The sequence below is a fragment of the Enhydra lutris genome, unplaced genomic scaffold (genome assembly GCF_002288905.1).
Source record: "Enhydra lutris kenyoni isolate GAN:26980312 unplaced genomic scaffold, ASM228890v2 scaffoldscaffold75, whole genome shotgun sequence".
NCBI classification, from domain to species: Eukaryota; Metazoa; Chordata; class Mammalia; order Carnivora; family Mustelidae; genus Enhydra; species Enhydra lutris.
In genome coordinates, this window is record NW_019154159.1 from 2825463 (window position 1) to 2842306 (window position 16844).

General features: G+C 57.8%; 2 protein-coding genes across 2 annotated transcripts in view; both read left to right on the plus strand.

Moving 5' to 3' along the window:
* LOC111160341 (baculoviral IAP repeat containing 5) lies at positions 1–7707 on the plus strand. The gene is made up of 4 exons (XM_022523385.1): positions 1–176; positions 511–620; positions 2049–2166; positions 7192–7707. Exons 1-4 carry the CDS (start codon positions 66–68, stop codon positions 7279–7281), a joined length of 429 nt encoding a protein of 142 aa, XP_022379093.1. The 5' UTR covers positions 1–65; the 3' UTR covers positions 7282–7707.
* A 3827-nt stretch (positions 7708–11534) lies between these two features.
* The window catches only part of LOC111160274 (transmembrane protein 235), a 6149-nt gene continuing 839 nt past the window's right edge, over positions 11535–16844 (plus strand). Inside the window, exons 1-4 of the mRNA XM_022523211.1 lie at positions 11535–11594; positions 13383–13650; positions 15162–15242; positions 15436–15573. Of these exons, the coding sequence (XP_022378919.1) occupies positions 11535–11594; positions 13383–13650; positions 15162–15242; positions 15436–15573 (547 nt within the window). The remainder of the gene's footprint in view (positions 11595–13382; positions 13651–15161; positions 15243–15435; positions 15574–16844) is intronic.

A 16844-nucleotide genomic window follows, 5' to 3' on the forward strand; every position in this document is an offset into this window, starting at 1 on the left:
GCCCCGCGCCGGCCGCCAACCGCCGGATTTGAAATAAGTCGGCGCTCGGCGGCTGCGGCGGCGGGATGGGCGCTTCGTCGTTGCCCCCCGCCTGGCAGCTCTACCTCAAGGACCACCGCGTCTCTACGTTCAAGAACTGGCCGTTCCTGGAGGGCTGCGCCTGCACCCCGGAGCGGGTGAGACCGCGTGGCCTCCCTGGGCCCCAGGCCTGCCCCTCCCCAGAGCCCTGACGCGGTCCCGGGGTGCCCGGGCCCAGCTGTGGGCTCCCGGCCCCGTGAAGCCCCTCCCCCTGTGGGCTCCCGAATCCTGAGCGACCCCTCCCCCTGTGGGCTCCCGAATCCTGAGCGACCCCTCCCCCTGTGGGCTCCCGGGCGCCCCTCTCCCTGTGGGCTTCCAGACCCCGGGGCGACCCCTCCCTCCGTGGGCTCCCGGCCAGGGCGACCCCGCCCGCTGCGGGCTCCTGGATCCTAGAGCTCCTAGCGGGGCCTGAGCCTGCGCTCTCCCCTGCAGATGGCCGAGGCCGGCTTCATCCACTGTCCCACTGAGAACGAGCCCGACTTGGCCCAGTGCTTCTTCTGCTTCAAGGAGCTGGAAGGCTGGGAGCCGGATGATGACCCTATGTAAGTCCCCCGGGCCAGCCTCGCTGGGCTTCCAGGGCGCCCCGCTGCGAGCTGGGCCTGAGAAAACCATGCGAATGTCCGAGACACTCGGGTGGGGGAGCCGGCCGGGGCTTTTGCAGCTCGTGTTGTGCCCCTGTCCCGGCCAACGGCCGAATTTCTGCGCCGCTGCCCAGCGGCACTTAGGCCTTTTCCGACCCGACTTGGCCCGACGGGCCTCCAGAGCAGAGGCTGAAGGAAGGTGCGTTCTTGGAGGACTGTCCTTGGCGCCTGTCGGGTCTGGCCCGTGCGGGAGCGGAGCCTGCGGGGACGCGCGGGGCTCGGGTGCTTTGCTAGCTGGAGTCCTCAGATCTGAAGTGTCACGGAGCTGCCACTCCCGCGCCAGAGAAGACAGTCCCAAGGAGTACCCTGGCACGTTTGGGGTTTTGTTCTTCAAGGCATCTAGGCTGTTTCTTTGAATTCTGTGTGTGTGTTGGCGCGGACCCTGATGGCTGTCCTGTATGTGACGCCGCCGCCTCCTCTCATTTTTGCCCCCGCTCACACCCCGTGTCGGCCACAGTTAGTATTTCCTATAGAGACTCGCCCACGCCGTCTCTTCTTGGCCAGAAGAGAGTTGCTGGTTTCCCTAACGTGCTTGCTCTCATGACCCATTCTTTTTTTTTTTTTTTTTTTTAATATTTTATGTATTCCCTTGACAGGGAGAGAGCAGAAGCTGGGGCAGCGGCAGGCAGAGGGAGAGGGAGAAGCAGGCTCCCCCCTGGGCAGGGAGCCCGATGCAGGGCCCGGTCCCAGCCTGCTCAGCCGGCTAAGCCACCAGGTGCCTCATGACCCGTTCTTGACGGGGCTGGCATGGTGCGCATACCGGGATCGCCGAGGGAGTACCCGTTGTGCTCCTGGGAGTGAATTTCCCAGTGCCGGAGAAGGTTCGGACGGTCATTCCTATCGGCTGTCCTCTGGGGCTTGGTGCGGCTGTGTGTTCGTTCCGGTGCTGTTCCGCTCGCACTGCTGTCCTCTATGCAGGGGTAATTCGCAGGGTAGATGGCGAGGCCGGGGAGTTCCCCAGAGAAGCCTGGCCAGCGAGCAGATCCCGTAACAATTCCAGGGAAATGGGGGAGATTACTTCACACAGTTCCTTCGTCGAGGGTTTTAGAGGGATTTGAGGTGTGCTGCCCCTGCCCTTATGGACCACTTTTCCTGCTAATTGCTGCAGGACTCCAGAAAAATCCCCTCGCCCTAAGTGCAGTGGGAGATGTCCCGAGAGAGGGCAGCCAGGGGTGGGCTGTGGGAGCGGGCCCTGGGATCCAGCCGTGGTCCTGCGGACTTGCGCGAGCAGAGGGAGGCACGTCTGGGGGCCGGGAGCTGGGTGCTGCTGACACACTCGCTCTTCTCCCTTTCCCTGACGTGTCTCTGGTCCCGTATTGATTTTTCTAGAGAGGAGCATAAGAAGCATTCATCTGGTTGTGCTTTCCTTTCTGTCAAGAAGCAGTTTGAAGAATTAACCCTCAGTGAATTTTTGAAACTGGACAAAGAGAGAGCCAAGAACAAAATCGTACGTATTATCCGGAGCGAGACCCAAGGGCCAACCCCGCTGAGCACTGAGTGCTGCGCCCTCTCCCGGAGCGGCTGTTTTCCTCCGAAAGCAATGTTAAGCCCCTCGGAGCATCTCTCCTGGAATGTGGTCTTGGGGTTGTTCCCTCTTGGAAGATGTGTTTAGTGCGAGGTCCTCTGGTGGTGGGCGGTGGTGGTCAGGCTGGCGTCCGGCCTTCAGGGACAGTCTGTGTGGGAGGCCGTTTACACACTGTGTGTTCGGATGTGGGCATGCGGGGGCAGAGGGTTTGGGGGCACGTAGCAGCATGTCGGGGAAGGGGCATCGTGGGTATGGCTCCAGTCCAACTGGACCTTGGGATCAGGCATCCTGGGTTATCGGGGGAGAGGAGGGGTGAGGCCGAGGGTCCACAGCGGGATGGGTACCAGGCAGCCCGGGGCGGGTAGAGAAAGTCGGCTCCCAGTTAAACCTGAATTTCAGGTATAGTTCGTGTTTTGTATGGATGTGTTCTAAAAAAGTCACTTGTTTTTGTGAAGTTTATGAAGTTTCAATTTACCGGGCGTCCCCTATTTTTATTTGCTAAGCCTGACAATATTACAGAGAATAAATGTTGGGTGTTTGCTGTCCTTGTAGCAAAGCACTGGGCCGGGAGCGGACATCCTGGTTCTGTCCCCGCCACTCACGGACTCCATGAGTTCAGGCCGGTCTTGGTTGCATGTGGAAGGCAGATCCCCATGATTTCGGAGACCCTTTTCTGGTTGAAAATTTATGTTCCTTTTTAGAGATGATTATAAAATAGTTCTGATACAGGATAAATGCTGAATACCAACTTTTTTGTTAGGAAAGCGGAAGAACTCAGCATCAGTGTAGCATGTTGCGGGAGAGCGTTTGCACAGTGCGGCCTTGAGAGCTGCAGGGCTGGAGCGGGAAGCGGGCCAGGGGTCAGCACACCCTCTGTGAGGTGCCGCAGATAGTCAATATTTTAGCTTTCATGGGCTGCAGGTTTCTGTTAGATATTCTTTTTCTTTCTTTCTTTCTCTTTTAAGATTTTATTTATATAGAGTGAGAGAGCGTGAGCAGAGGGAGGGGGCAGAGGGAGAAGCAGGCTCCCCACTGAGCAGGGAACCCCATGTGGGACTCGGTTCCAGGATCCTGGGATCATGACCTGAGCCGAAGGCAGACACTCAAACAACTGAGCCACCCAGGTGCTCTCTAGTAGATATTATTCTGTTGTTCTTGTTTTCACAACTGTTTAAAAATGTGAAAAGCATTTGTAGCCCAATGACTGTATGAGAAATAGGCTGTGTCCCATGGGCCACAGTTTGCCAAGCCCATTCTAGGTGAGAGACCAGCCTCTTTACTTAGGGGACAGTGGTGAGAAAGCTGTGCCCCAGCAAACAGGAGGGGGATAGATGTGTAGCCCAGGGAGAGGCTGAAGCCAGACTGTGGGGCACTGAAAAAGACAAAGGTTATTCAGTGTTGCAACAAAGAGGAGAAGGTGGTTGTGGCAGCACAGCTCCAAGACAGAGAGTGACCCACTGCTTCTAGGCCCCATGGTCTGGTGGGCAGAGCCAGGTGCCTATGGGGAGAGGTGACTCACTGGAGCAGGAAGCCCACCAGGTCGCCACCATCTGCGGGAACAGCAGTGGGGCCACACCAGACCAGGGTAAACAGGCAACTGAGAAAAGTGGGGGATGGGAAGAAAATGTTTTGCTTTCATTGTACAACTGTTTCTGTTTTCCCCAAGTCAGAATACAGGAAGCTTAATTTTTTTTTTTTTAAGATTCTTATTTATTTGAGAGAGTGTGCAGTCGAGCACCAGCAGGGTGAGGGGCAGAGGGAGACGCCGACTCCCTGCTGAGCAGGACCCTGGGATCACGACCTGAGCCCAAGGCAGACACTTAAACTACTGAGCCACCCAGGCGCCCCAGAACACAAGATACTTCAAAAGGATGCCTTTGTTGCTGTTGCTTTGTTTAATCACAAAACAATGTAAGCTTTCAGAAGGAGACTCAAAAGCTCCATGCTATTCCCAGGGCGACCACCACCAACTGTTTACTGGGTCTCCTTCAGATAATTTTGAAATTTCTGTATTTTAAAAAAGACTAAAAAGCGTATGCTGCTCATACTTTCCATCATCAGTTTACACAACTTACACAACAGGGAGTTTGTGAGCCTGTGGCCTTGCTGTACTATTGTGATGTTTCGGAGCTGTGCTCTCCAGCCCTGTGGCTGTCACTGGGCGTGGCTTTGATGACAAAGACTCTATAGAGGGCAGGTTTCCATGCTCCGGTCACACAGTGTCCTACCTGCCCAGTGGCGGGACGTGGCCAGTTGCTGCCATGCTGCATGACGCAGATAACAGAATAGTTTTGTTGTTGCGAAGGGCCCTGTGGAACATGCTGTTCTAGACTACCAGCTGACTGCAAGGTCTGCTGCGAGTAATTATCACTAATGTAAAGGTCAGGTCCCCTCGTGTCCCCGTGCACTTGCCCACGTGAACGGATGGTCATGTCTGGGGTCAGAGCCAAGTGCAGGGAACCGGTGTAACCAGAGGTCTGTCTGCTTTGCCCTGGAGCCCCCAGGTGGGCAGTGGAGGGCACGTCACTCCTGAGTGTGGGTTGGCATGCAGACCTCGTCTGTTCTGTGAGGGTGAGTACGCTGGGGGGCTGGCGTGTTCAACCGGAAAGTCAGCTCTGTGGTCGCAGCATGTGGTTTAAGGTAGTCGTTTATTGGACAGTTGAGGTAACCGTGTCAGGTGTGCAGATCCTGGAGACCAGGCACAGATGTTGGCTGTGATGCCGCGGGTGTCTGAGGCCCCAGACTCCCACGGGAGATGCCACTGCTCGTCCGTGTGACAGGATCGCTGAGGGAGCGGCCCACCTGGGGCCTGGCGCGGGAAAGCGTGCTGCCCCCCTGGACAGCCAGCCTTTTAGGGGTCTAGGCTGGGAGCATGCTCCCTGCTCATGACATTCCTGCTGCTGCATCGCCACCTCTACCTTTTGAGGAAAATGAAGTAAATTAGAACCAGTTAGAAAATAAACCAGTTCAGGGGCGCCTGGGGGGCTCAGTCGATAAGCATCTGCCTTTGCCTCAGGTCATGATCCCAGGCTCCTGGGGCCGAGCCCCACATCAGGCTCCCGCTCAGTGGGGAGCTGCTTCTCCCTCTCCCACTCCCCCTGCTTCTGTTCTGTCTCTTGCTGTGTTTCTCTCTGTCAAAAAAATAAATAAAATATTTTTAAAAAAGAAAAGAAAAGAAACTAGTTCAGGGAATGACCTTAATGGGAGCAAGCAGACCTGCATTTGTGGACACTAGTGATGAGGGAGAAAGAAGCCCAAGAGGAAGGAGGAGACACCAAAGCTCCAGATGGTAAACTTCTGCTCAGTGAACGTTATGTTTCTAATAGTGAATTTCCGATTTTTTTTGAAGATTTATTTATTTATTTTAAGGAGAGAGTGGGAGGGGCAGAGGAAGAGGGAGAATCCCGAGCAGATTCCTTGCGGAGTGTGGAGCCCGATGTGGGGCTCAGTCTTGCGACCCTGAGATCATGTCCTGAGGGGAAATGAAGAGTCAAGACGCTTGATCGACTGAGCCACCCGGGCGGTGCCCCATGAGTTTCTGATTTTTCCTTCAATCTACCTTTATTAAGAAATAGAGGGGCACCTGGGTGGCTCAGTTGGTTGAATGTCTCACTCTTGATTTTGACTCAGGTCATGATCTCAGGGTTGTGGGATGAAGCCCCAAGTTGGGCTCTGTGGTCAGCGGGGAGTCTGTGGGGGATTCTCCTCCCTCTCCCTCTGCCCCTCCCCGTGGTCACACACATGCATGTGCACTTTATCTTGCTTTCTGAAATAAATACATCTTTTTAAAAAGCGTTTAAAATGGAGGTATTGACCTCCGTGTTCTGGTGGTTAAGTTATAGCCGTGTACATCAGGGCTTAATTAATTTAAGCTTTATTGAAAGAGAAGAAAAAAATAAATAAAAAATATATTTTAAAAGGCCATGGTCAGGGCCCCTGCCTGGCTCAGTTGATGGGCCACGCAACTCTTAATCTCATGGTTGTGAGTTTAAGTGCCATGGTGGGCGCACAGATTACTTAAAAAACAAAAGACCATGGTCGTCTTTTCATATCCATAGAGACAAGACACTCAGGTTGCGGGGTTGTCCTTTACAGGGCACACCACTAAATGTCAGATGCTGTTCTCCTTTTCGTGTCAATTTCTTATTTGATTAATGTTTCTTTTAATTAATAATTTTAAGTAAGCCTCATACACGGCAGCAAAATTAAGATACACAAAAATACTTAATGAGAAGTAATTTTTTGAAGTTAGCCTCTAATTAGAAAACAAACTCAATAAAGGTCTGTTAGCTTTTTAACGTGTCAGAGAAATCCAGGAGAACACACATGAGGGTTGGGAGAGAGGTTCCTGGATCTGCTGATGGGATCCGGCATTTGTCCTAGATGGAGCACGGAGCGGAATGAACAGGTCAGAAGGCGGCATCGGCTGCTGGAAGCAGAGGACGCTTCTGTTTAGGAGAAAAAGCCAAGGCTCTGCAGCGTCTGCGTGGACAAGAGGGGGCTCCGGGCCTGAGCTGGGGGAGCTTCTGAAGCAGTGCGGGCGGTGGTTAAGAGCAGGAATGTGCCAGAGCCTAGCTGGGCCACCTGCACACCTGGTGCGGTGTGGTCTTCCTCGTGGTAAAGCGCAGACGGTGGTGACGCCTGCCTCACGGGGACGCCGAGCTTTCGAGAAAGCAGTTCGTGTGTGTGAAGCAGGTGAAATGGTACTTAGGGCACAAAGGTTGCAGAGTGTTTTCTTTTATGATTATTAGGATGTAGCTGAGGTGGGGGGATCTTGAGTCGGGATATTCAGCCCCAAATAGCGTTGGGTGGGGGGTCTCTGCCCTAACCCAGCGCCTGATTTGTTAGGGGCTCAGTGTTGCCTTGTTCTTTCTGCGTTGGTCTTATCTACAGGGTGTGATGGGGAAGCTCTCGGCTCGGGTTCATGCGCCTCTTCTTTATTTCCAGGCAAAGGAAACCAACAGTAAGCAGAGAGAATTCGAAGAGACGGCAAAGAGAGTGCGCTGTGCCATCGAGCAGCTGGCCGCCACGGAGTGACCCTGCCGCCGCTGCGGAGTGACCCCGCTGTCCCGCTGCCGGGCGAGCTGCTCCCCATGTGGGGCGCGCTCCCTGCCGGGACCTTACCCAGCGCCTTAGGGGACAGGAACACCCACGATTTGAAATTAGAATATTTAAGCTAGACTTTTGCTTTTTTCTTGAAAGCAGTGCCGGGGCTGCTTCTCTTCAGGCAGCTGGTGCCGCTGAGTCCAGGAACCGATTCTCTCATTTTTCTTTGGTAGTTTTCGTGTGGTTGGTTCCTGGGCTTCTGGGGGTGAGAAGGTGAGCAGCGTGTTCTCACCCGCGGAGCCCTCCCGCGCGCCGCGTGGCCTTCAGGCTGACAGCCGGCTGCGCAGCCTGAGATCTGATGCCGGAACGTAATCATAGGTCCGTTGTGGCTGGACAAATAGAGAATTAAGGATGCCATTTTAGATTTTATCTGTCTGATAATCTGAATCTATGGTGCACATTTCTTGTGTTCCTGCTACTCTCCTTTATCTCACCTGGGTATCTCCAGGGCCTGCAGTGGTCCTCGACCCCGTCGGCTCTGGTTCAGCGGCCTCCCTGCCTGCCAGAGCGGATCAGACAACATGCCATCCCCTGCTGGGGCTCTGAGGTGCTGAGTGTGGGTCTTGCCTGTCTTGTCATTTTGGAATTTTCACAGGGAGCTAGGAATCTAACCCCAGGCTGCCTTGGGCCCCCAGGTGTGCCAGAGCCCTTCCGGCCCGGAACCCACGTGGCCGGGTGGGACGGAGGAGGCCTGATGTCTTGACAGCAAAGCCAGCCTCTGGTTTGGAAGTCAGCGGACGATCCATCCCCTCCAGCGTGTTCCACGGGCACATGGCAGGGTTGTCACATCTCTCTAACACAACAGAAAGATCCTTAATGCCAGTGCCTTTTCCAGAGGCCTGGCTCCTTGCTCTGAATGAGCTGTGATGCGGGTGGAGCAGGCAGACCTGGGACAGGAGACCCGCGGAAGGAATTCCTGGTCTTACGCTCCCATCGCTCTGCAGGTGGCCACTTCCCTCTCACCACATGGGTTAGGTGGCCGGTGAGGCACCTGTGCTTCTCCTGTGAAGCCCCCTCCAGGAGGACAGAGAGATCGATTAATCTAAAAAGTGCACTGGAAATGTCTTTTAGAGGAAATTTTTTGTAGATAACTTAGATATATTGCTTGTAGTCTTACCAGATCATGGATTTCCGTGACGTCACTTAGACCAGCGGCACTAACCTTGGCGGTTTGCTCTTCTGTAACGCGGGGTCACGAAGCCTGCACCACCGCAGTTGGCCTGTGCGGGTGCGGGATGCGTGCGTGGGGGGGCGTGACACAGCGTCCCAGCTTCTTGGGCTCCGCAAAGTCGCTCTCTTGTTTTGTTGGAATTACTGCTTCGCAGAACACCACAAAGTACAATGAGAGTGAGCACGAAGCCATTCTCAGTCCTCGGGGAAATCCGTGGGAGCCTCAGGTGGCTCTGGAGACCAGGCAGCCGGAAGCAGGAGCAGAAGCCGGCCCGAGAGAAACTGCTGCATTAGATGCCCTCATCTGCCGGCCCCGCTCGCGGCTCCCGCCCCTACAGCAATGCAGAGGCCTGAATCCTTTTGAAATCACTTGACTCCGAGCCGTGGGGACTTGGGCTGCTGCGGGTGACCCGTCAGCTCCAGGTGGCCGTGTCTCCGCGGCTGCTACCCGCCCCCCCCGCGCATCTGCCTTCTCCCCGTCCACGTCCCTCCCCGAGGCCGGCTCACTGGTGGCTGAAGCCTGGTGTTACGGGACAGATTATATCCGTCCCTCCGCGAAGTGGAGCTGCAGGGTGGGTTGTGAACGGCCCTACTGGAGGTCATCATGTTGTTTTGGAAAAATAAAAACCATTTCGTTTCTAACACAGCTGCAGACCCTACTGGGTTTTTAAAATCCTGTCAGGTCTGCGTGGTGGTTCCTGGCCCGCCACCTGCGCTTCCCGCCCACAGGCTTGCGGGGCCTCCGGGCTGGGATGAGCCCCCGCAGACAAGAAGCCGACCCTGGCCTACAAGGCCCGCCCGTGTGTGTCCCCTGCGCCCGTTCTGGCTGTGAACTGGCCATGCAAAATGTGTTTCAGACGCCGCTTTCTCCCACGTCTGTCAGAGAGGGAGGAGTGTTCTTCCCTCCAAGCTCAGAGGAAATTTACTGCAGTGGTTTCTGTTGGAGGAAAAACAGCTCTTTAGCCTTTGTACTCCTCTGAGCTGCTTAATTTTGATGTCTGTGCCCATCCGTCATGGGTCCTTCGCTGTAATAGCGGCCTTTACCGGTGGCTCCGTAGAGAAGCTGGCCCTTTGCACAGCGGGTGGTGATGGGGTTCTCGGCTTCGGCAGGCCGTGCTGTGGAGCAAGACCCAGCGGGAGCTGCCCCTCGGTCCATCTTACATGTTCCCCTCCTACAGAGGTATTGTCTAGAGGCCGTATTTATTCCCAGGCCTTCGTGACTGTCCTCTCGAAGCACGAAATAGACCTCCGTTAATCAAGCCACAAGCCTTTGCCAAGGCCCAAAGCCTCAGGGTTTTTTTCCTATATGTGTCTACTTTTGGGTTCTCCAGGTCTGTGAGAATCTGGAAGGGTCGTGACGGATGCTTATGGGCTGGCACGTGCAGAGCACGGTGTACAGGTTAGAGCCCTGCAGGCCAGCCTCGGGATCCGAATCCTCCAGCTGTCCCCAGCACTGACAAGTGCCAGGCCGACCCAAAGTGACCTGCCAAGCGTGGAGCCTTCAGACAGCGCCGGCAGGTTGGTACCCCCTTGGGTACCAACTCTTTTTAAGTGCAACTCTTTGCAGGTTGCACTTAAAAAAGAAAGAAGTCACAATTTGCCAGTAAAGTCTTAGGTGGTCTTACCTGCATTTTTTCATGCAGAAGTAGAGCCTCGCAAAGAGGTGGAGAAGCTTGTCCAAGATCATACGACGAAGGTCAAGGACGGGACCCAGGCCCGCTGGCCCCGGAGATGGGCCCTCCCTGGTGAATGTTGCGCCCCAGCCTTGCGGGTGTGGCCGGGGTCGGCTGCCTGACTCCAGAGCCGGGCCTGGCGCGAAACCATCCCCATGCCATTTTTCAGACCGCTTTGTCAGGCCTTCATTCTGCGGGACGGAAACCGGCCCCCCAAGGGTTCCATCGATCTTCCTAACACAGCATTTTAAAAAATTTCAAACTGAGATTCATGGGAACTTGAAAAGATGGTCCGAAGGGGCCCCACATACCCTTCACCCAGCTTGCTCTGCTGCGACGACCGTGAAACGTCTGTGCTTGCCTTTGACATCGAAGGTCTGAGCTGAGAAGAGGGTTCCATTGTGAGGCGCCTGGCTCTGAAACAGTGTTGCCATCACAAAGGGTTTCTTGTCTGGGGGGGGGTTGGGGGGGGAGGAGAGGGGGGCGATCTCGTTCTTAAAGCAAAGCGACTGCACGGTTGGTTCCCCCGCTGGTTCCCCCCCGGGGCTCGGCCTACAGCATTCGGGCCAGTTTTCAGCTGACCAGCCACACCGGGGCCTTAGCTTCTCTGGTTATGTTCCCCTTGACCCCCAAGGCGGGGACGTCTGTCCGCTCGTTCACGCCGATGCTTGAGCACTGACGGGAGCCACGAGCTGCGCCCGGGAACCGAGTGACGGCCGGGGAGCACTCAGTCTCCCGCGGCGAGCGCGGGCTCCAGGCCATGACCAGCAAATAGCCATGTGACGGGCGGACTGGGAAGACAACGCTGCCTTGAGTAGAGCACAAAAGGCCCGAGCTGTCTGTCCAGGGACCGGGAGGAGGCGGCCGACGACCGAAGCAGGGAAAGCTGTGTCCGGCGCGGGGAAGAGAAGCATGTGCTCCGGGGACTCCAGTGCGTGTCGTGATGTGGGGTCCTCCGTGGCACCCTCCCGTTTGCCTGGTAGCAAAGCTCCGTCGGAGGCCCGTGGGCAGACGCTGGCGAGTCCGATGTGGCCCTGAGGTGCCCTTCATAGATCCTGTTTCTTCCTGGGATGAGACTGACCCCGCGTGTGGCCGCCTCCCCGCCTGGCCGCCAGCCGCATCAGTGTGGAAGACCTCCGTGTCCGACCTACGACCTCCACCCCTTGAGAGCCCTGTAGCATGGCTGGTTTTGGCCAGAACAGCGTCTCGATGAGTCTCCCGGGGAGGACTGGCTCCACAGGGCACCCCGATTGCACGGCACCGGCCTGTGGGTGAATGAGCGAGGTCCGGCTTCTGGTGGAGTTTGCTGAGGGCGGCGGGCTGAGTTGCGGCTGAGCCGTGATGCTGCGGCTCCGTGATTTCTCCCGCAGTTTTGGCTGCTTCCTCAGCCCGGGGCTGGAGGTAATGCCCTGTGGCATCAGCCCGGAACGGGAGGCTCATCGGGCCCACAGCTGTCGCTGGGGTCAGGGTCCTTACCGCCCCTGAACAGCAAGTTGAATGCAAGTTTAAAAAAAAAAAAAAGGCTCGGGTGCAGCCCGGTTTCTTTTGTCACCTAAAATCGGAATTTCTTCCATCCAAAGGTCCCTCCTGTCCCTGATTTTGGTGGTGGTGGTCTGACGCGATCTCCGAAGAGGCCCTAGCGTCCTGGAGACGGGCTCGGTGCTTACCAAGTGGCCAACCGACACCTCCAACTATGGGTTATGAGCCGGTTGTAGGAGGACGACCAATGAAAAAGGGGGTCATTCCAAAGGGGCACTTTTTCAGAACCAGGCTAGGGTATAATCTGGGTCCATCTTAGGGACATAGACTGGTGGAATTCATCCAAGTAGCCCCGTGAGGACCACTGCCTGCTGCCTAGGGGACAAGGTGGTCAGTGGCTCCCGCTGCTCACTGGGTTTCGAGCACGGAACTTTAAAGCAGGGAGATAGGGTATAGACTGCTAACACGGCCGTCTATATACCGCATCGTGAGCGCGAGACGTGTCTATTCTTGTGTGCAGCTGTGTGGCTCGGAGCTGACAGTGGCCTCAAGCAGTGTGGTCCCCAGCCCTGCCAGCAGAACCCTCTTTTTTTTTTTTTTAAAGATTTTATTTATTTATTTGACAGAGATCACAAGTAGGCAGAGAACCAGGCAGAGAGAGAGGAGGAAGCAGGCTCCCTGCTGAGCAGAGAGCCCGATGCCGGGCTCGATCCCAGGACCCTGGGATCATGACCTGATCTGAAGGCAGAGGTTTTAACCCACTGAGCCACCCAGGCGCCCCCCAGCAGAATCCTCTTTATGGGGGTGCCAAGGAGACCCTTCCAGAAAGCTCGGGCTGACAGGCAGAGGTTGCTGGGAAAAAGCATATGGAGCTGCCGCCCAAGAGGGGCTCCTCCCATCCTCCCAGTCCCTCGATCATACCTTCAACACAGAAAACAAGGCTGTGACCCACTGAAGGCAGTGTGGATCCTTGTCACATTGTGGCTGAATGCTGGGGTCACTATTCACCTTCCCCCTGTCTTCCAGCAGGGGCCCTGCCCTGCCTCCTCGCTCCCCTCCCTCCCTCACCCCTCTCCCCTCCTGCTTTTGTAGAAGGCTGCCTGGAAGCAAGACTTCTCTTTCCATAGCCCCCTTGCCAGCCTGCCTAGGTCCTTTGCCCATCCACCTCGCCTCACTGGATCCCTTTGGTTAGTCCTGGAGACTGATATAGACCAGGAGCAGCCAGGGGTCAAGTGCCCCAGCCGGGGTGGCTGCCTCCCACCATTCAGGCTGCCAGCTTCCTGGCCAGCCAGGTCAACTGCCTGCTGAGCCCCCTCCTGAGACGACACAGGCCCCACCCTTCCTCCTCCTCAGCCCAGCCATTTGGCAGCTGAAAAACTGGAGGTTTGGAGAGAGTAAGACATCTGACAAGGGACCCACTCCAGCGACCAGCTCCTCGGGGATGCTGGGATTTGAACCCAGGTCTGGGGCAGGTCTGCCTGCAGCTCTGAGACTTCCATCCCTGCACCCGAGATCTGCAACCGCGTCGCTGAGAGGTGGGACCGATCTTCCTGTGAACCTGGGGGGTGTGTTGTGAGGCTGGCGCACAGGCAGGAAAGGGGGTGCTGCGTCCAGAAAAGCCTCGGAGTTGCAGCGCCAGCTTGCCCGCCCCAGCTCCCCGCATCCCCCCAACTGTGCCCCCTACTCCCTGGCGCCTCCTCCCTGGTCCAGTTCACCAAATCCCAGCCCCCCTTCCCCGGCCGGCCTCCCCTTCTCCCCGCTCTCCCACTCTCACTCCCAACGTCCTCTCTGCTCCCCAAATCCCTGACCCCACTCCTGGAGCGCCTGGCCCGGCTGGGCGCGCTGCTCAGCTTCGCGCTGCTGGCGGCCGCTGTGGCCAGCGACTACTGGTACGTCCTGGAGGTGGCGGACGCCGGCAACAGCACCGGGCGCGCCGTGCGGCTGTCCTCGCACTCGGGGCTCTGGCGCGTCTGCAAAGGTACGGCGGCCGGCCGGGGCGCAGAGGGCGCGGGCAGGGCAGCGCCCCTCCTGCCCCCACTCCCCATCCCGGACTCTGTCCTCTCCCAAAACTGGGCGGTGACAGTAGGGCTCAAAAATGAAAGGGTCGGGCGCCGGGCGGTTGGGGGGAGAAGGACATTTTGGGGCCCCCAGAACCTGGGGAGCAGGAGCCCTGGGCATTTCTTTGCCCTCCCTGGTGGGGGCGGGGGTGTCTTGTGTTAGGAGCTGCCAGCACATTGCTCGGTAGATGAGAAGCAGCCCCAGGCTCTCAGTGGGCTCTGCCTTTGGCTGCTGCCGGACGTGGCACCTCGTCCTTCCTCCGCCTCCAAGGCTTTGTCCGATGGGGAGAAGATGCTACTTCTCGGGATGCAAATCGGTGGGGGGTGGTTGGGTGAGGGAGGGCGGAAAGCAGGGGCAGGACCCCGCACCCAGGGCACTGGGCTGCTGTTCTTCCTCAAGCAGGGGTGCGGGCGCTGAGGTGGGAGAGGTGCGGGGCACTGGGGACCTCCGGGAAGGGCACGGTTCCACATCCAAGTGACCACAATTGTTTCTCAATTGCTGTCCCCAGAGGCTCAGCCTAGCACAGCCAGGGCCCCCGGAGTAAGACCCCTGTTCCTCTCTATCCCCCCACCCCCCTCCCCACCACCCGACGGCTTGACGAGCCCTTGGACACCAAACAGGAGTGCCTTGTACCTTTCACACCTGCGGAGAGAGGAGGGCTTTCCCTCCGCAAGGCCTGTGTGACGGGGTGACCAGCAGGCTGGGGGTCCTCCCCTGCACAGGACCAGCCCTGGGGGGCAGCAGTGTCTGTGAGAGCGTGTGAATGTGTGTGTGTGCATACACGTGAGCATAGGTCTGTGTGCGTGCAAGCGTGTGCGCATGTGTCTGAGAGTGTGTGTGTGTGCACGTGAGTGTACGTGTGGGTGACTATGCGTGTGTGTGGGCGTGCACGTGCATGACGATACCTTCCTTGGTGGCAGCTGGGGAGGAAAGACGAGCTGTTTGTTCATCCGCAGAACAGACTGTGCTGATTGCTCCAAAGCCCCCCTGATGTGTGCACGTGTGTGTGTGCAAATGTGGGTGGGTGTGCACGCGTGTGTGCAAGAGTCAGAGTCCACGTTACACACACCCTTTCCTGTCCAGGCAAAGCCACACGTGAGCCTGCTCAGGGCCCCAAGCCTAAGGGAGAGCTGAGGGCAGCGTCTCCGGGATGTTTGAATTTCAGACCGACATCTATGTAGGTGTATTTGTACGTTACAGAAACAAAACAGAAGGTCTTAAATCCTCCAAACCCACTTGGAGTCACAAACTCTGGGGTCCAGAAGAGAATCTGATGGGGCTCCGTGGCCACTGGCCAGCCCGCTGGGTTCGGGCGGGGCTGAGTGTGCTGTCCAGTGTGCCCGCAAGACCACCCATCTCAGAGGGACCCAGGGTGGGTGGTGACCCCACAGGGGTCCGGCCCCCCAGGCTTGTGTCCTTTCTGCTTTTTAGGGCAAAACAGCTGCATCCCCCTGATCAATCCCTTTACCAGTGAGAACCTGGATGTCCCCACCTCAGTGCAGCACCTCATCTGTGAGTCCCGGGCCCGAGTCACCGCTCCCCACCCCCGGTCTGTCCTTCATCTCCAGGCAAAACTGTCCTGCAAAGGTGGACCTCCAGGCAGACAGGGCTCTGCAGCGCTCACTTGGATCTGCCGGCTGGGGTATGGGGGCAGTGGGGGCCGGTCCAGGTCCCAGCCGGGACGCTGAGCCCCCTCTCCTGGCAGCCCTGCACCGAGCTGTCATGGTGACCCTGCCCCTGAGCCTCGTCCTCATCGTGTGTGGCTGGATCTGCGGCCTCTTGGGCTCCCTGGCGCGGAGTGTGGTCCTCCTCTTCTTCACTGGCTGCTACTTCTTGTTAGGAGGTGAGTGTGGGCGCCCTGGGGGCCACACGCCCTGGAAGTGGGAGTGCCTCCTTCCTGCCACCCTGTCTCCTGCTCCCATCTGGCCTGTGCTGAGCCTGGGCCCAGCCTGGGGACCGAGCCACAGCAGGCAAAAGCATGTTGGGTGTTACGGGGCCTTTCTAGGGACACAGGCAGGGGTTCTGGCTGTGGTCCTCGAGCCAAGGAAGGAGGAAGCCCAGGGCTGAGCTCCCCAAGGCGATCCCTGGACCTGGTCTCCTAGACCTGCACGGAGAGGCACCTGTTCTCCCCTCCTTCCCGGACTGGCCTGGTGGGAGCAGCTGGAGTGGGCAGACCCCGGCAGTGACACAGGTGAAGAAGGGTCTCGCGGTCCTTGGCAGTGACCCCGGTCCAGTCCCAGAATGTGACTGGTAACAGTCCCTCAGCCGACATTCCCCTAGACTCTGCTGGTCGCTGGCCAGGCGCACCCTCGGGGCCGCAGCCGTGGCCTCCCTGTGGTCCCAGTTTCCAGCTGAGAGGTCCAAGGTTTCACCAAGGTCACCAGTGCTTTCTGGTGCCATCTGCCCCTGCCAGCCAGCCGGTGCCCCCCTGCTGCCCAAGCCTGGCTGTCGCTGGTGCTGCCCTGGGGCTCCTTGGGGTCAGCCGTCAGAGGCCTGTGCTATTGGGGTGAGGCCTGAGCTGGGTCTGGCATCCGGGCCATCTCTACGGTCAAGGCCATGGCATTTGAAGCCCAGACCACAGGGGCCTAGGGCTTCCTCTGGGGCAGGCCTTCCCCCTCCCCAGCGGATGCTGGCCCTGTGGGAGACCTTGGTCAAGTGGGAGCAGGCGGGCTTGCCTGGTGCCAGGAGCCTGGGGGACCAGCAGCCTGGGGGTGTGCTTCAGAGAATGGCAGCTCCCGTCAGCTGCGGCCGGCCCCAGAGCCCGGCTGTGTGGGTCCAAATCCAGTGAGGAGGACCTCGGCAAGCCACCGAGAGGAGTAATGGGGAGGGATCATATCCAGGAAGCCTTGGCATGATGCTCTCAGAACCATGACCCAGAAGAGCGGGTGGATGGAGGGCCCGGGGGCAGCTGCTGCGGGGCGCTCCTCTTCCGAGGACCCGGTTGGAAGAACAGCCCACCTGCTTCGCTCGCTCACGGTCCAGGCTGGCTGCTGTCCTTGTGGGGGATGCGCCTTAGAAATGGGTCCGCTGACATCACCGTCAGTGCTCTGAGCAGCCCCAGAGAGTCCCAGGGAGGAGAGTGTCAGCATCGGCGGGGGGGGGGGGGGGGGGGGG